Below are 18,633 nucleotides of genomic sequence, written 5' to 3'. Positions count from 1 at the left end.
TCCTGACCCTCCCCTCTCCCCTGCAGACCAACCTGCTATACTGCCCCAGTGGTATCGACCTGCAGACGCTGGCAGAATGGAGCTCGTCTCCCATCAGCCACCAATTTGACGTGGTCAGCCCGTCGCACATCTGGGTGTTTGCCCACGTTACACAGGGCCAGGACCCCTGGGTCATCAGCCTGTCCAGCTACCTGCGCCAGGAGCACCTGCCCAAGCACTGCCCTACCGCACTCAACTACGCCTGGATGTTCGCCTACACTCGCCTGCAGCTGCTCTCTCCACAAGTGGATATCAAGTATGTCTCTAGGCCTTTCTCTGTGTGTGTGTTACATTTGAGGTTGTTAAAAGGCACTTAGAATGGATGTGGTTGCAGTCTGCTCATTAGAGTGCTGGATGGATGATGTCACCAGTTGGTCTATGGTGATGGTACGGTGAACATCATCACTGGAGACTCGGCGTGTGATTGTGGGTAACATCATCCTAATAGATCTAGCTCTCAGCTGTTAATGGATATGAGCCCCGTGAAGACGACAGTTGCTGCCGGCCTTTTATAATGTGTGTATGTGGCACACATGGATATTATTTCAGCAACTTTCTAATACCACCTGCCTGTTATTGTTTGACTTGTGCCCCTGCAGCAGCCCTATAAATGCTAAGAAGCTGAACAGCCTGAGCAGCAGTGGTGACTCGTACATGGGGCTGTGGAGGAACTACCTGATCCTCTGTTGTAGCTCCGCCACTTCCTCCCCCAACTCCTCCTCTTCCTCAACCTCTGGCTCCATCCGCTGCTCCCCGCCTGAGACGCTGGCGTCCACGCCAGACAGCGGCTACAGCTACGACTCAAAGGTCAGAGGGCATGACCCCGCAGTGATCAACTATCCCCCCCCAAAATGTATACGTTTTGCAAGGTTTTACGTGGGTGCTGTCAATGATAATCCTATGCCATGTTTATTTCCTTTAGTTCTAGATTTTAAAATGATTTGGGTTGTCATATCGATTTGTGGCCTTTGTGTATCCAGATTATTGGCACTCCGTCCCCCTCGTCCCTGTTCAAACACGTTGTCCCGATGATGCGCTCTGAGAGCATGGACATCACAGAGTCTCTTGTCCTGGGGCTTGGCAGGACCAACCCCTTGGCCTTCAGGTGAGGGAGCTGCCCTGTGTGTATGTGGCTGGTAGTCATGTTTTTTGTTGTTTTGAGTTGCCTGGTTGAATTTGCTAATTTTTATATTGCCTAGTTTGGGGTTATTTGGTTAGTAGGTACAGTATGTATTGGGTAAGTAAGTGTGTGTGGGAATGTAGTTTACCTTCTATTGTCTTTCAGAGAGTTGATAGAGGAACTGAACCCCATCATTAAGGAGGCTCTGGAGAGGAGACCTGAGGTGGGTGCAGCTCACTTACCCCTCGCATCTCAGTCATGTATCTAACATCAAAACACTGTACCTCCTACAACACTCGCCCTGCTCAGTAGTAACTCTTCTCCTCTGTTGCAGAACATGAAGCGACGCAGGCGTCGTGACATCTTGAGGGTCCAGCTGGTCCGGATCTTTGAGCTGCTGGCTGATGCTGGTGTCATCAGTCAGACGTCAGTGGAAACCAGGCCAGATGTCCTAATAGAGATAGAACTACATATGGTTATAGAGTATAGTATCCTAGTAAAGAATCATGGACCTTCCATCTTTGAATTTACCGACCCCATCGTGTACCCCCTGTGTGTGCAGGGCGAGTGGCGGTCTGGACGGGGAGAGTCACTCTCTGAACTCAGTGCTGTTGGAGTATGTGGATCTGACGAGACAGCTGCTGGAGGCTGAGAATGACAAAGACTCAGACACACTGAAGGACATCCGCTGCCACTTTAGTGCTCTGGTGGCCAACATCATTCAGAACGTCCCAGGTACTACACACACACACCAACTACAAATTGTAAAATTCTGTATATGTGTGTGTTGTCAGTATTTGTTAGACATCTCTGTGTGTGTGTATTCTCACCAGTGCACCAGAGGAGGACCATCTTCCCTCAGCAGTCTCTAAGACACAGTCTGTTCATGTTGTTCAGCCACTGGGCCGGGCCCTTCAGCATCATGTTCACCCCACTGGACCGGTACAGCGACCGCAACATGCAGATCAACCGACACCAGTACTGTGCTCTCAAGGTACAACCAGCTGTTCACACACACTCTTAAACACTATACACACTTCTGAGTCCGAACGTGGTAAATGTTTGTCTACTGTGGGTGTGTTTACTTTGTAGGCCATGTCTGCAGTGTTGTGCTGTGGTCCAGTGGCTGATAACGTTGGTCTCTCCTCTGATGGTTATCTCTACAAGTGGCTGGACAACATCCTGGACTCTCAGGACAGGAAGGTAAGAGCCCTTCTACACTGCAGCCTCACTGCTGCGCTTAAACTATCCCTTTATTACCAGCTGCTGTCTTTCATCTGATTTGATCGTAAAACAGTAAGACTAAACATTCACGGTTGAATTATTTAGTGGTGCCGATGAAAGAAAGGAAATGGCTCGACTCTTGAGGTGCCTCACTGAGTGCAGTGCATATTGAGGGCTTGTGCTGATGGTCCCTGATGGTGTCTTGGGCTCCCCCTGCAGGTGCACCAGTTGGGCTGTGAGGCGGTGATGCTGCTGTTGGAGCTGAACCCAGACCAGAGTAACTTGATGTTCTGGGCTGTGGACCGCTGCTACACTGGCTCACGGCGCGTGGCTGCCGGCTGCTTCAGGGCCATCGCCAACGTCTTTCACAACAGGCACGTCCAGATTAATTTCTCAGATTTTATAGGACGTGTTTGTTTTTCTGTGTATTAATTGAAATGCCTTAATCCATAATGTGTTAATGTGATTGATATGGTCTACAGGGATTACCAGTTTGACACCGTGGTGCTGCTGAATCTCATCCTGTTTAAGGCAGCTGACTCATCCAGAGATATCTATGAGGTGGCCATGCAGCTGCTGCAGGTTGGTGTGACACATTCCTGGACACCATGTTTATTTACTGCTCTGTGTCAGCTGGTTTTAGTCCAGTATGTACTTAATGTGATTTTTCTCTGTGGTTATTCCCCAGATCTTGGAGCCCAAGCTCTTCCGTTACGCTCATAAACTGGAGATCCAGAGAACAGATGGGATCCTGAGCCCTCCCTCCCCGCTGCCACACCTCTACTCTGTCTCCTACTACCAACTGTCTGAGGAGCTGGCCAGGACATACCCAGAGCTCACCCTGCCCATCTTCTCAGGTCTGCACCGTTACACATCACACACTGCCACATAGTCATCTGTCTCATTAGGCTAATCTTAAATGCCTTCCTGGTTCAGGTAGTTCTTTATAAGGGGAATGGTCTGTCATTTGAGATTCTGGTCTGTAGCCATATCTTTGGCATTTGGTACAGATGTGACTGTTATTAATGTGGTGACTGTGCTGTTTTCTACCCCAGAGGTGAGCCAGCGTATCCAGACAGCACACCCTGGTGGTCGCCAGGTGATGCTGCACTACCTCCTGCCCTGGATGAACAACGTGGAGCTGGTGGACTTCAAGCCGTCGCCACGGCGACATGAGGAGACCCCCATTTGTGAGGATGAGGAGGACGGCCACGAGCGTGATATGATGGTCAACAGCCGCCGTTGGCTCCGTGGGGAGGGCTGGGGCTCCCCGCACGCCACCACCATGGTGCTCAACAACCTCATGTTCATGACTGCCAAGGTACGACTGCAACCTACCACACACACGAAATGTACTCTGCTGCTGATAAATGGTCGAGTTTGAACTGTATTGCTCTTGTGTATGCAGTACGGGGATGAGTTTGAACTGTATTGCTCTTGTGTATGCAGTACGGGGATGAGTTTGAACTGTATTGCTCTTGTGTATGCAGTACGGGGATGAGTTTGAACTGTATTGCTCTTGTGTATGCAGTACGGGGATGAGTTTGAACTGTATTGCTCTTGTGTATGCAGTACGGGGATGAGTTTGAACTCTATTGCTCTTGTGTATGCAGTACGGGGATGAGTTTGAACTCTATTGCTCTTGTGTATGCAGTACGGGGATGAGTTTGAACTCTATTGCTCTTGTGTATGCAGTACGGGGATGAGTTTGAACTCTATTGCTCTTGTGTATGCAGTACGGGATGAGTTTGAACTCTATTGCTCTTGTGTATGCAGTACGGGGATGAGTTTGAACTGTATTGCTCTTGTGTATGCAGTACGGGGATGAGTTTGAACTGTATTGCTCTTGTGTATGCAGTACGGGGATGAGTTTGAACTGTATTGCTCTTGTGTATGCAGTACGGGGATGAGTTTGAACTCTATTGCTCTTGTGTATGCAGTACGGGGATGAGTTTGAACTCTATTGCTCTTGTGTATGCAGTACGTGGATGAGTTTGAACTGTATTGCTCTTGTGTATGCAGTACGGGGATGAGTTTGCGTGGTCAGAGATAGAGAACGTGTGGACCACCCTGGCAGACAGCTGGCCAAAGAACCTGAAGATCATCCTGCACTTCCTCATCAGCATGTCAGGGGTCAACAGTGAGCCCAGCTTCCTGCCCTATGTAAGTCCAGTTTACACACACTATCCTCTCTCCCTCACACACCTCGCATATCCAATAATTATTTGGTCATCTGAAATGTTTGTTAAAATGTGTGTGCGTCCCCTCAGGTGAAGCGGGTGGTGGTGTACCTGGGCAGGGATAAGACTATGCAGCTGCTGGAGGAGCTGATGTGTGAGCTGGACCTGACAGACCCAGTGAGTTCTGCTGTTACTCACATGGACAACCCTCCCTACTACCGCATTACCTCCAGCTACAAGATCCCCTCCGTCACCTCAGCAGGTATATATCACACTGTCCACTGTCTTCTGTACATGTACCTCCTCTATTTTATAGCCTACTGTCCTGTGATACAAAACACAGATGCTTGATGTTTCTAGGGTACTTATTCCCCCATCTACTTCCTCGTGGACTTGTGGATTGTATGTATGATGTCATAACATTGTCATGTTCCTCCTAAACCTTGTTGCCATAGTTCCTAGATGCCTTTCCCCATCTCTGTCCACAGGAACCACCTCCAGCAGTAACACAATGGTGCCAGGACCCGACGCTCACCATGACAGCAGCAAGAACAAAGACCCCAACATGGACGACAGGTATGAGATCACACACAGATACAGACCGACCCACCTGTGAGACTACAGCTGTCTCTCTCTGTTGTCTGCAGTTCCACCCATCTGGACATCTACAGTGGTCTGAACAGCAACCTGAACCGTCAGCACCACCGCCTGGAGTCTCGCTACAGCAGCAGCTCTGGAGGATCCTATGAGGAGGAGAAGGGTAAGAGACCCTCCACCCGGCCATACTACTCTACTTTCTGCTTTATACTTATTCACATCCATGTTGCCACGGTGTGATAATCCCCTGTTTTCTCCAGGTGACTCCATGCCGCTGTATGCTAACTGGCGTCTGAAGGTGATGGACCACAACCGTCCCGAGCCCCTCCCCTTTCCTCCGACAGGGGGATGCTGGTCCCCTCTGGTGGACTACCTGCCAGAGACCAACACCCCTGGAGTACCCATTCACAGGTAACTCCTACCCCCTCCACTTGACCTCTGACCTGTCTGTATGACCTCTTCCCTGACCCAGCTGACTCTCTGGTGTGGTGTATCTCAGGTGTAACATAGCTGTCATCCTACTGACTGACCTCATAGTAGACCATGGGGTCAAAGTGGAGTGGAGCGCCTACCTTCACCTCCTGCTGCACTCCATTTTCATAGGTAACTAACCTCTCACCTCTTTACAGCTGGCTGATTACAACTTGAGTGATGTATACTTGTCTTTAGACACTTCATTTGCAGGCAAAACAGACTCTTAATTTGCCAGTGTTAATGTTTATGAAATAGATTTTTCATATCAGTCCTTTGTTTTTCCTACCAGGGTTTGACCACCAGCATCCTGAGGTGTACGAGCACTGCAAACGCCTCCTGCTTCACCTGCTGGTCGTCCAGGGAACTAACGGCAGCGTTCAATCCTTGGCCTCTGTGCTGCTACGCAACCGAGAGTTCAACGACCCCAAGGTGCTGACGGTGAAGCCACCGCCCCACGACTTCAACCTCACAGGTCAGTAGCTCTCTGCAACGATCTGTGTAGCTTAACTAAAGAACAGAAATCCCTTTGCCTTTATTCTGTATTGCCCAATAAGATCAGGAGGGGGCAGCAAAGATCCATGTCCTCATTTCCTCTCCTACCTTTACAGATCACTATGTGAAATCTCATAGACTTGTCTTTATTTCAAGTTTATAGCGATTCCTCAGCCATGAATCGCTGTTCTCATGTGCTTGTGTGTGTGTGTTACTCATGCAGGAATGTGTGACGTTGTGCCAGACTATCAGCCGTCTCCTATGACCGACTCAGGCCTGAGCTCCAGCTCCACTTCGTCCAGCATCAGCTTGGGTACAGGAGGAACCCCCCTGCCTCACCTCACCCCCACCCTAATTAACGAGGTGGACATCATCGCCGAGCAGGATGAGAAGGTCAAGGCCCTCATCGAGTTTGTCACCTCCAGGTGAGTATCTGAGACTGCATGTACTTGGAAATGGATGTATTCTGTTTATACTGTATGTGGAAGTGTGTGTCTGTGTCATAGATGTATATATCAGTTATTTGTCTCATGTGATGTACCCTCATGACTAACTTAATCTAATCCATGTATCTGGTCTCACGCTTGCAGCCATGTCTGAAAGGATGGGGTATTTCTCAATTGCATGTGTTTGCGTGTGCCAATACAATTTATTTTTTACATTTTGGGATTAGAATATCAGGGTTGGATGTGTTGTATGATGATAGGTCTGACTTCCCTAGTTTCCTGTCCTGATTCTGTCTTGTCCTGCAGGAAGCGGGGGCCCCTGTGGAACCATGAGGACGTGTCGCCCAAGAACCCCAACATAAAGAGTGCTGACCAGCTGTGTGTGTTCCTCAGACATGTAGTGACAGTCTTCAAACAGTCCCAGTCAGGTCAGTGTGTTTTTAATGCTGTTCCTTAGCTCCTTCTACTGTACGGACTTTCAACAACTGACTGTCCTGTCCACATTTGTTAGCACTCCACAAAAATATATTTCTATTCACCGTTGTTGATTAGCATGAAATATCTCTATTCTTATGTGTCTGTAACACCTCTGCATTTTGATATTAAAATATATATGTGTGTGTTTGTTAATCAGGTTTCCAGCTGGAGCAGTTGCTGAGTGAGGTAGCGCTGCAGACTGCTCTGTCGTGCTCGTCTCGTCACTATGCAGGGCGCTCCTTCCAGATCTTCAGGGCTCTCAAACAACCCCTCACAGCCGCCACGCTCTCTGATGTCCTCTCACGTCTTGTAGAGACAGTGGGCGACCCTGGAGAGGAGGCGCAGGTGAGCTACACCCCCACCTGTATCAAGATAAACACCTTTAAATATGTCCTTTGGGCTATCTGCTCTATTACTGTTATCAATTACTTATGATCTCAGATCAGAGTGTCGCAGTTTGAACAGGCACTATGCTCCAGAGGGATCAGCCACTCTGACCTGGGATCAGTGTGGATCAGCAGCTCTGTTACCAAGCAGCAGCTACTGGGTACTGCAGTATCAGGGGTCCATCTGTCTGGGTGGTTGACCTCTGCTCCTCTGTCTCAGGGCTTTGTTATCGAGCTGTTGCTGACTCTGGAGTCAGGGATTGACACACTCGCTGACACAGTAAAGAATTATGACCTCCTCACTGCCTTGGCAAAGTAAGCACTGACCAATTCAATATCTGATATATCCATGCCTGTCTTTGACGCTTTCTCTCAGTAAACACAATCGTGCATTCACACTTTCTCAACACACACATCTTTGAGACTGTCTAAAACCCAGTACTAGTGAAATACTCAGATTGTAATTTCTTATCCTGCAGGACTTCTGCCCACGAGCACCTGCTGGGGGCTAAGTTTGCAGCCAATAGGAAGAGCACGGGCCAGCTGAACCTGAGTAGTGGGGGTCTGTTCCACCACGGTCACTACCCCCACGGTCACGCCCGCAGCAACTCCCTCCGCGCTAGCCTCATGGGCGAACGCAAGGGCGACCGTCGCCGCAGCAACACCCTAGATATCGCTGATCGGCTGGGTGGCAGCCATGGCAACCTAGCCCGAACGCAGAGCTTGTCGTCATTGCGGGAGGGTGGAGGAGGGGGTCCTGGGGGGGAGGCCATCCCTCCTGTGGACCCCACCAACCTGATGGCCACGGTGTTCTGGATTGCAGCCTCCCTCCTGGAGTCGGACTATGAGTTTGAGTACCTGCTGGCCCTGCGGCTGCTCAACAAGCTACTGGGTCAGCTGCCCCTGGAGAACGCAGACAGCAGGGAGAGGCTGGAAACAGTACAGGCCAAGCTGAAATGGTACAGCTTCCCTGGTCTACTGCAGCTCTTCCTCAAGGGCTTCACCTCAGCCTCCACCCAGGAGCTCACCATCCACCTGCTCAACAAGCTCATCAGCGTCTCCCGCCACACACTGGTCGACCCCTCCCAAGTGGCAGGTAAGAGAGCAGGTATTGACCTTATTGCTTTTTATCTTAATTCCCAAGATGGCATAGCAGTCAGACGTCCTTTGTCCTCGTGTGTGTATATATATATATATATATATATATATATATATATATATATATATATATATATATATACAGTGCCTTGCGAAAGTAGGGTGAGACAGGGATGCAGCTTAAGCCCCACCCTCTTCAACATATATATACAGTGCCTTGCGAAAGTATTCGGCCCCCTTGAACTTTGCGACCTTTTGCCACATTTCAGGCTTCAAACATGAAGATATAAAACTGTATTTTTTTTGTGAAGAATCAACAACAAGTGGGACACAATCATGAAGTGGAACGACATTTATTGGATATTTCAAACTTTTTTAACAAATCAAAAACTGAAAAATTGGGCGTGCAAAATTATTCAGCCCCTTTACTTTCAGTGCAGCAAACTCTCTCCAGAAGTTCAGTGAGGATCTCTGAATGATCCAATGTTGACCTAAATGACTAATGATGATAAATACAATCCACCTGTGTGTAATCAAGTCTCCGTATAAATGCACCTGCACTGTGATAGTCTCCGAGGTCCGTTAAAAGCGCAGAGAGCATCATGAAGAACAAGGAACACACCAGGCAGGTCCGAGATACTGTTGTGAAGAAGTTTAAAGCCGGATTTGGATACAAAAAGATTTCCCAAGCTTTAAACATCCCAAGGAGCACTGTGCAAGCGATAATATTGAAATGGAAGGAGTATCAGACCACTGCAAATCTACCAAGACCTGGCCGTCCCTCTAAACTTTCAGCTCATACAAGGAGAAGACTGATCAGAGATGCAGCCAAGAGGCCCATGATCACTCTGGATGAACTGCAGAGATCTACAGCTGAGGTGGGAGACTCTGTCCATAGGACAACAATCAGTCGTATATTGCACAAATCTGGCCTTTATGGAAGAGTGGCAAGAAGAAAGCCATTTCTTAAAGATATCCATAAAAAGTGTTGTTTAAAGTTTGCCACAAGCCACCTGGGAGACACACCAAACATGTGGAAGAAGGTGCTCTGGTCAGATGAAACCAAAATTGAACTTTTTGGCAACAATGCAAAACGTTATGTTTGGCGTAAAAGCAACACAGCTCATCACCCTGAACACACCATCCCCACTGTCAAACATGGTGGTGGCAGCATCATGGTTTGGGCCTGCTTTTCTTCAGCAGGGACAGGGAAGATGGTTAAAATTGATGGGAAGATGGATGGAGCCAAATACAGGACCATTCTGGAAGAAAACCTGATGGAGTCTGCAAAAGACCTGAGACTGGGACGGAGATTTGTCTTCCAACAAGACAATGATCCAAAACATAAAGCAAAATCTACAATGGAATGGTTCAAAAATAAACATATCCAGGTGTTAGAATGGCCAAGTCAAAGTCCAGACCTGAATCCAATCGAGAATCTGTGGAAAGAACTGAAAACTGCTGTTCACAAATGCTCTCCATCCAACCTCACTGAGCTTGAGCTGTTTTGCAAGGAGGAATGGGAAAAAAATTCAGTCTCTCGATGTGCAAAACTGATAGAGACATACCCCAAGCGACTTACAGCTGTAATCGCAGCAAAAGGTGGCGCTACAAAGTATTAACTTAAGGGGGCTGAATAATTTTGCACGCCCAATTTTTCAGTTTTTGATTTGTTAAAAAAGTTTGAAATATCCAATAAATGTCGTTCCACTTCATGATTGTGTCCCACTTGTTGTTGATTCTTCACATAAAAATACAGTTTTATAAATTTATGTTTGAAGCCTGAAATGTGGCAAAAGGTCGCAAAGTTCAAGGGGGCCGAATACTTTCTCAAGGCACTGTATATAGTTAGAAAAGCCAAGGCTAGCTTTTTCAAGCAGAAATTTTCTTCCTGCAACACAAACTCAAAAAAGTTCTGGGACACTGTAAAGTCCATGGAGAATAAGAGCACCTCCTCCCAGCTGCCCACTGCACTGAAGATAGGAAACACTGTCACCACCGATAAATCCACTATAATTGAGAATTTCAAGAAGCATCTTTCTATGGCTGGCCATGCTTTCCACCTGGCTACCCCTACCCCGGTCAACAGCACTGCACCCCCAACAGGAACTCGCCCAAGCCTTCCCCATTTCTCCTTCTCCCAAATCCAGTCAGCTGATGTTCTGAAAGAGCTGCAAAATCTGGACCCTGACAAATCAGCCGGGGCTAGACAATCTGGACCCTTTCTAAAATGATCTGCCGAAATTGTTGCCACCCCTATTACTAGCCTGTTCAACCTATCTTTTGTGTCGTCTGAGATTCCCAAAGATTGGAAAGCAGCTGCGGTCATCCCCCTCTTCAAAGGGGGGGGACACTCTTGACCCAAACTGCTACAGACCTATATCTATCCTACCCTGCCTTTCTAAGGTCTTCGAAAGCCAAGTCAACAAACAGATTACCGACCATTTCGAATCCCACCATACCTTCTTGTCTATGCAATCTGGTTTCAGAGCTGGTCATGGGTGTACCTCAGCCACGCTCAAGGTCCTAAATGATATCTTAACCGCCATCGATAAGAAGCAATACTGTGCAGCCGTATTCATTGACCTGGCCAAGGCTTTCGACTTTGTCAATCACCACATCATCTGCAGACTCGACAGCCTTGGTTTCTCAAATGATTGCCTCGCCTGGTTCACCAACTACTTCTCTGATAGAGTTCAGTGTGTCAAATCGGAGGGTCTGTTGTCCGGTCCTCTGGCAGTCTCTATGGGGGTGCCACAGGGTTAAATTCTTGGGCCGACTCTCTTCTCTGTATACATCAATGATGTCGCTGCTGGTGAGTCTCTGATCCACCTCTACGCAGACAACACCATTCTGTAGACTTCTGGCACTTCTTTGGACACTGTGTTAACAACCCTCCAGGCGAGCTTCAATGCCATACAACTCTCCTTCCGTGGCCTCCAATTGCTCTTGAATACAAGTAAAACTAAATGCATGCTCTTCAACTGATCGCTGCCTGCACCTGCCCGCCTGTCCAACATCACTACTCTGGACGGCTCTGATTTAGAATATGTGGACAACTACAAATACCTTGGTGTCTGGTTAGACTGTAAACTCTCCTTCCAGACTCACATCAAACATCTCCAATCCAAAGTTAAATCTATAATTGGCTTCCTATTTCACAACAAAGCATCCTTACCCTTGTAAAACTGACCCTCCTACCAATCCGCGACTTCGGCGACGTTATTTACAAAATAGCCTCCAATACCTTACTCAATAAATTAGATGCAGTCTATCACAGAGCCATCGGTTTTGTCACCAAAGCCCCATATACTACACACCACTGCGACCTGTATGCTCTCGTTGGCTGGCCCTCGCTTCATACTCGTCGCCAAACCCACTGGCTCCAGGTCATCTACAAGACCCTGCTAGGTAAAGTCCCCCCTTATCTCAGCTCGCTGGTCACCATAGCAGCACCCACCTGTAGCACGCGCCCCAGCAGGTATATCTCTCTGGTCACTCCCAAAACCAATTCTTCCTTTGGTAGTCTTTCCTTCCAGTTCTCTGCTGCCAATGACTGGAACGAACTACAAAAATCTCTTCTCCCTCACTAGCTTTAGGCACCAGCTGTCAGAGCAGCTCACAGATTACTGCACCTGTACATAGCCCATCTATAATTTAGCCCAAACAACTACCTCTTTCCCTACTGTATTTATTTATTTTGCTCCTTTGCACCCCATTATTTCTCTCTACTTTGAACATTCTTCCACTGCAAATCAACCATTCCAGTGTTTTACTTGCTATATTGTATTTACTTCGCCACCATGGCCTTTTTTTGCCTTTACCTCCCTTATCTCACCTTACTTGCTCACATTGTATATAGACCTATTTTTCTACTGTATTATTGACTGTTTGTTTTACTCCATGTGTAACTCTGTTGTTGTATGTGTTGAACTGCTTTGCTTTATCTTGGCCAGGTCGCAATTGTAAATGAGAACTTGTTCTCAACTTGCCTACCTGGTGAAATAAATCTCAATAAATAAATCTAGCACAAGTTCCTGGCTTCATGCTTGGTAAATGCCGCTAATCCCCCCTAGGACTCGCTGGGGCTTGCTTATGGGTCTAGACCTGTTTCTCTACCTGTGTTCGCTCAGGAGATCGAGATTCACTTGATCCTGATGTCGTCTGTTGCCATCTCCTTGTAGGTTTTCCTCTAAACATCCTGTGCCTGCTGCCTCACCTCATCCAGCACTTTGACAGCCCCACTCCGTTCTGCAAGGAGACGGCGGATAAGATAGCGAAGGTGTGTGCCGAGGAGAAGTCAGCCACCCTGTCTAACCTGGCCCACATGATGAGCCTGTACAGCACACACAGCTACTCCAGAGACTGCACCAACTGGATCAACGTGGTGTGTCGTTACCTACACGACGCCTTTGCTGAGATCACCTTCAATCTGGTCACATACCTGGCTGAGGTAAGCACTCGCAACATCAGCCTTCATAGAAGTAATGAGGAGAATCAAAGCTCCCAACTTATTTGCATAGTCAGTCCACGGCCTCTGGTTAATTTACATTTACAGTAGCTTGTTTTTGTTATTATGACAGGTCAGCAGTGTTAATTACTGATCAGCTGATAAGCAGATGTCCAACATACAACCCATGATGGCAGTTGAGAGCCTATTCCTAAACATTCCCCTCTCATCCTCAGTTGCTGGAGAAGGGCCTACCCAGCATGCAGCAGTCCCTGCTACAGATCATCTACAGCCTGCTGAGTCACATTGACCTGTCTGCTGCGCCCGTTAAACAGTTCAACCTGGAGATCATGAAGATCATCAGCAAATATGTCCAGGTGAGACCTGGTTTCTCTTTTTACAATTCAGCTCAGCACTCTGACGCTCTTAAGGCCTCTCATCGCGAAGAGGATTGAGAGAGAAAATAATAAATGGGAATTGGCCGTTACAGAAATAAAGCTGTCTGACACAGTATGGGTGTCACGTGGCTCATTCATTTCAGCAGATGGAGCGTTTGGTGTGAATGTGTGAGGGAGAAACCCAAAATGACAGAATCAGATAGTTTAAGGTGAAAGACCATACATTTCTTAAGGTAGGAAACAACACCTCCACTTTGCTGATCCTCAACATAGAGCCTCCACAAGGGTGCATGCTCAGCCCCCTCCTGCATGCCCTGTTCACCCATGACTGCGTGGCCACGCATGCCTCCAACTCAATCATCAAGTATGCAAACAACACAACAGTCGTAGGCCAGATCACTAACAACAACAAGACAGCCTGCAGGGAGGTGGTGAGGGCCCTGGGAGAGTGGTGCCAGGAAATAACCTCTCACTCAACATCAACAAAGGAGTTTATCGTGGACTTCAGGAAACAGCAGATGGAGCACGCCCCTATCCACATCGACGGGACCGCAGTGGAGAAGGTGGAAAGCTTCAAGTTCCTCGGCATACACATCACTGATGATCTGAAATGGTCTACCCACACAGACAGTGTGGTGAAGAAGGCGCAACAGCGCAAAATTTGGCTGGTCACCTAAAACCCTCAAACTTTTACAGATGCACAATTGAGAGCATCCTGTTGCACAATGGAGAGCATCCGGGCTGTATCACCGCCTGGTGCGGCAACTGCACTGCCCAAAACTGCAGGGCTCTCCAGAAGGTGGTGCGTTCTGCCCGGGGGCAAACTACCTGCCCTCCAGGACACCTACAGCACCCGATGTCACAGGAAGGCCAAAAATATCATCAAGGACATCAACCACCCGAGCCACTACCTGTTCACCCCGCTATCATCCAGAAGGCGAGATCAGTACAGGTGCATCAAAGCTGGGACCGAGAAACAGCTTCCAACTCAAGGCCATCAGACCGTTAAACAGCCATCACTAGCCGGCTTCCACCCGGTTACGTAACCCTGCACCTTAGAGGCTGCTGCCCTAAATACTTAGACTTGGAATCACTGGCCACTTTAATAATGGAACACTAGTCACTTTAATGTTTTCAATAATGTTTACATACTGCTTTACTCATCTCATATGTATATTCTGTATTCTCTTCTGTATTTTATTCAATGCCACTCCGACATTGCTCGTCCTAATATTTATATATTTCTTAATTCCATTCTTTTACTTTTAGATGTGTATGTATTGTTGTGAATTGTTAGATATTACTGCACTGTTAGAGCTAGAAACACAAGCATTTCACTACACCCGCAATAACATCTGCTAAATATGTCTATGTGACCAATAAAATTAGATTTAACCTTCCCTAGAACGGAGGTGTGCTTTTACCCCTTTCTAAAAACATGAAATCCTGTCTTATTGACAATTTAACCAACGTCACCTCGGTGTTTGGATCCTGTGTGTTCCCCAGAGCCCGTACTGGAAGGAGGCCCAGAACATCCTGAAGCTGGTGGTGTCTCGGTCAGCCAGCCTGGTGGTGCCAGACGAGGTGCAACGCTCCTACAGCACCGAGTCCTCTGGATCCCCAGAGATCGCCTTCACTCGCATCTTCAACAACTCCTCTAAGGAGCTGCCCGGCAAGACGCTGGACTTCCACTTTGACATCTCAGAGGTGAAGTCTTGCCTGCTCAATGTGTTTATAAACTGTAGTGCTTTGTTTTATGTTGTATGAAACTGTATGTGCGGCTAGTTTGGCCAGGTCTCCCTTGTAAAATGTTTTTATTTCAACTAAACCTACATGGTAAAATACATGTTTTTAAAAGCTCTGTCCCGACCTCTGTCCCGACCTCTGTCCCGACCTCTGTCCCGACCTCTGTCCCGACCTCTGTCCTCTTGTCAGCTTTTCATCCTTCTCCGATTCTTTCTTCTTCTATTTTTCACTCTTTCCATTTTTCTTTCAGTCACCTTTTACCTTTAGCCCTACTTTTTTAAACAAAATGATCACATCTGTACAATCTAGATGAACTGGTGTAACCTTTAACCACCAGACGCCCATCATAGGGCATAAGTACGGGGACCAGCGCACAGCTGCAGGGCGGAATGGGAAGCCGCAGGTCATTGCTGTGACTCGGAGCACGTCCTCCACCTCTTCTGGATCCAACTCCAACGGCCTGGTGCCTGTCAGCTGGAAGAGGCCCCAACTCTCTCAGGTACTTACAGCCAATGGATATGTTACAGTGAGGTTTGATATGTTTACATGTCTCTTTGTTTGTTAACATTTAATTGTGTTGTCTTATTTCAGAGGAGAACCAGAGAGAAGCTCATGAACGTTCTTTCTCTGTGTGGTCCCGAGTCTGGTATTCCCAAGAATCCTTCTGTAAGACACCTGGCATGTCAAACTGTGAGCGAGCATGACTAGTGATTAGTGATCTACTTCAACAGAATATATCCCAGCCATCCCTCCATGTGTTTATTGAACCTATTTATCATAACTGTTATATCTTTCTCTGTGTGTGTGTTTTAGGTGGTGTTCTCGTCCAACGAGGACCTGGACTCAGGTGACCAGCAGACCAGTCTGATCCCCACGGTGGAGGAGGTGGTGAGGGAGGAGGACCTGCAGGGAGAAGATGCAGGAAGTGAGCAGCAGTTTGGAGTCTTCAAGGACTTTGATTTCCTGGACGTGGAGCTGGAGGATGCTGAGGTGAGGGGTGATTCACTGTACAGTAGGAGCAGCCATCTGTATACACACACGCTTTTTAATGTCTTGTAGAGGATCATTTACAATAGTCTGCTATTACACCATTTCATATCATGTTGTTGATTGGTGACAATAAATGGTGTGTGTGTGTGCTGAAGTACGTCTGAGCTTGTGTCTTAACATCTGTGTGTTTGTACTGGTCTTGGTATGACTTTTCTACCATGTTGTCCTGTAACTGTCCCTACTAGTCTTTCTAACCTACTTCTTACCTTTCCTCTTTTCCCGCCACAAGGAGTTCCAGGTACGTTTGGGCCAGAAAGAGCTTTTTAAAGCTGCCATCCTAAGTGCCCTGGTGTCCCTCTGTCAGTCATGTGATTGTTGTCACCCTGTAGAAGCACCTGTTTTGTCAGTCTAGAAACAGACAGCCAATGAAGCATGCCACAAATACTTTTTTGGGGTTCATGATCAATATAGTTTGTACATGAAGTGATTAGGTCAAACAGCCTGAAAGAATAGGTGTCATCTCCTCCACTTCCCATTACTGCAGACACAGCTCTTTAGATGTCATGTGTTAGTGGCATACATTGTTGTTTTCTTGTGTTTGGTCTTGTGCTGTTGTGATTCATCACATTTTCTCAGCTATCTCAAACTTCAGTTAGTTCTACTGGTATCTGACTGCTGTTTCTTTGGGTGTCCTACAGGGGGAGAGCATGGACAACTTCAACTGGGGTGTGCGTCGGCGCTCTCTGGACAGCATGGACAAGGGGGAGGGAGATGGGGACACGCCGTCCCTGCAGGAGTGCCAGTACACCGGGAGCACTCCCAGCCTCAACCTCACCAACCAGGAGGACACGGACGAGTCGTCTGAGGAGGAGGTACTGAGCGCTAGCCAGATTCTCACCCGCTCTGGCCTAGTAAGTTTCACCCAACACAAGGGTGGCCCTGTCCCCCGCCCGCCCCATGCTCCTCACACAGCCCGCTGGCATTGTGTGTGTGTGTGCGTGTGTGTCTGTGTCCGCCCGCTCACTGAGCAGCGCTACTGCAGATCTACTGTGCCTGGTATGGGCAGGGGCTAGACACTTGCTTCCGCTGTTACTGGTCTCTATTTCATTCCCTGCCCACCTTCACCCCCAATCCTAGACCTGCTACCCTCATTTGATTCCTCCCCACATACCCCTTCGCCCATAAGTTTGTTTTTTTAGGTAAGTAAAATACAGACCCAAACTATACTACTGAAAATCAGTCCAGTTCAGGTTTCTGATATGTTTAGGTCAGACAACTCATTCACATACACTATAACTGATATGTTTAGGTCAGACAACTCATTCACATACACTATAACTGATATGTTTAGGTCAGACAACTCATTCACATACACTAGAACTGATATGTTTAGGTCAGACAACTCATTCACATACACTAGAACTGATATGTTTAGGTCAGACAACTCATTCACATACACTAGAACTGATATGTTTAGGTCAGACAACTCATTCACATACACTAGAACTGATATGTTTAGGTCAGACAACTCATTCACATACACTATAACTGGGAGATTAGCTACATAAAGATGAAACTGAAAGGAGTCCATAGCGTGACCATGTCAGTGAAACGGATTTAGTCAACTTCCAACTGGCATCAAATTAACAGCATGTTCCTTTGTGAGCATGATCCCAATAACCCAAACCTCTGTCTGCCTTTCTCAAACTCCTCTGCTCTAAATGGCTAGTCAGCCAGTCTTCCCAAGCTGTTATTCTAGAGCTGCCTCTGCTCTCTGCTCTAAATGGCTAGTCAGCCAGTCTTCCCAAGCTGTTATTCTAGAGCTGCCTCTGCTCTCTGCTCTAAATGGCTAGTCAGCCAGTCTTCCCAAGCTGTTATTCTAGAGCTGCCTCTGCTCTCTGCTCTAAATGGCTAGTCAGCCAGTCTTCCCAAGCTGTTATTCTAGAGCTGCCTCTGCTCTCCTCTGCTCTAAATGGCTAGTCAGCCAGTCTTCCCAAGCTGTTATTCTAGAGCTGCCTCTGCTCTCTGCTCTAAATGGCTAGTCAGCCAGTCTTCCCAAGCTGTTATTCTAGAGCTGCCTCTGCTCTCCTCTGCTCTAAATGGCTAGTCAGCCAGTCTTCCCAAGCTGTTATTCTAGAGCTGCCTCTGCTCTCTGCTCTAAATGGCTAGTCAGCCAGTCTTCCCAAGCTGTTATTCTAGAGCTGCCTCTGCTCTCTGCTCTAAATGGCTAGTCAGCCAGTCTTCCCAAGCTGTTATTCTAGAGCTGCCTCTGCTCTCTGCTCTAAATGGCTAGTCAGCCAGTCTTCCCAAGCTGTTATTCTAGAGCTGCCTCTGCTCTCTGCTCTAAATGGCTAGTCAGCCAGTCTTCCCAAGCTGTTATTCTAGAGCTGCCTCTGCTCTCCTCTGCTCTAAATGGCTAGTCAGCCAGTCTTCCCAAGCTGTTATTCTAGAGCTGCCTCTGCTCTAAATGGCTAGTCAGCCAGTCTTCCCAAGCTGTTATTCTAGAGCTGCCTCTG

General features: G+C 47.6%; 1 protein-coding gene across 1 annotated transcript in view; it reads left to right on the top strand.

Annotated features, from left to right (window-relative positions):
- The window catches only part of fryl (furry homolog, like), a 78,489-nt gene that overhangs the window by 42,843 nt on the left and 17,013 nt on the right, over positions 1-18,633 (top strand). Inside the window, 31 exon segments of the mRNA XM_029632966.2 lie at positions 27-295; positions 639-846; positions 1,020-1,144; positions 1,325-1,382; positions 1,494-1,585; positions 1,722-1,894; positions 1,993-2,153; positions 2,252-2,362; positions 2,603-2,757; positions 2,866-2,965; positions 3,072-3,240; positions 3,439-3,704; positions 4,406-4,546; positions 4,654-4,825; positions 5,052-5,139; positions 5,211-5,323; positions 5,421-5,571; positions 5,660-5,763; positions 5,924-6,106; positions 6,350-6,551; positions 6,879-7,000; positions 7,207-7,394; positions 7,656-7,750; positions 7,915-8,531; positions 12,718-12,986; positions 13,220-13,360; positions 14,888-15,088; positions 15,465-15,626; positions 15,719-15,793; positions 15,941-16,117; positions 16,816-17,028. Of these exon segments, the coding sequence (XP_029488826.2) occupies positions 27-295; positions 639-846; positions 1,020-1,144; positions 1,325-1,382; positions 1,494-1,585; positions 1,722-1,894; positions 1,993-2,153; positions 2,252-2,362; positions 2,603-2,757; positions 2,866-2,965; positions 3,072-3,240; positions 3,439-3,704; positions 4,406-4,546; positions 4,654-4,825; positions 5,052-5,139; positions 5,211-5,323; positions 5,421-5,571; positions 5,660-5,763; positions 5,924-6,106; positions 6,350-6,551; positions 6,879-7,000; positions 7,207-7,394; positions 7,656-7,750; positions 7,915-8,531; positions 12,718-12,986; positions 13,220-13,360; positions 14,888-15,088; positions 15,465-15,626; positions 15,719-15,793; positions 15,941-16,117; positions 16,816-17,028 (5,301 nt within the window).

Source organism: Oncorhynchus nerka, linkage group LG24 (genome assembly GCF_034236695.1).
Source record: "Oncorhynchus nerka isolate Pitt River linkage group LG24, Oner_Uvic_2.0, whole genome shotgun sequence".
NCBI lineage: Eukaryota > Metazoa > Chordata > Actinopteri > Salmoniformes > Salmonidae > Oncorhynchus > Oncorhynchus nerka.
The sequence above is the reverse complement of the archived record's forward strand: the minus strand, read 5'-3'. Positions and strand labels throughout refer to the sequence as shown.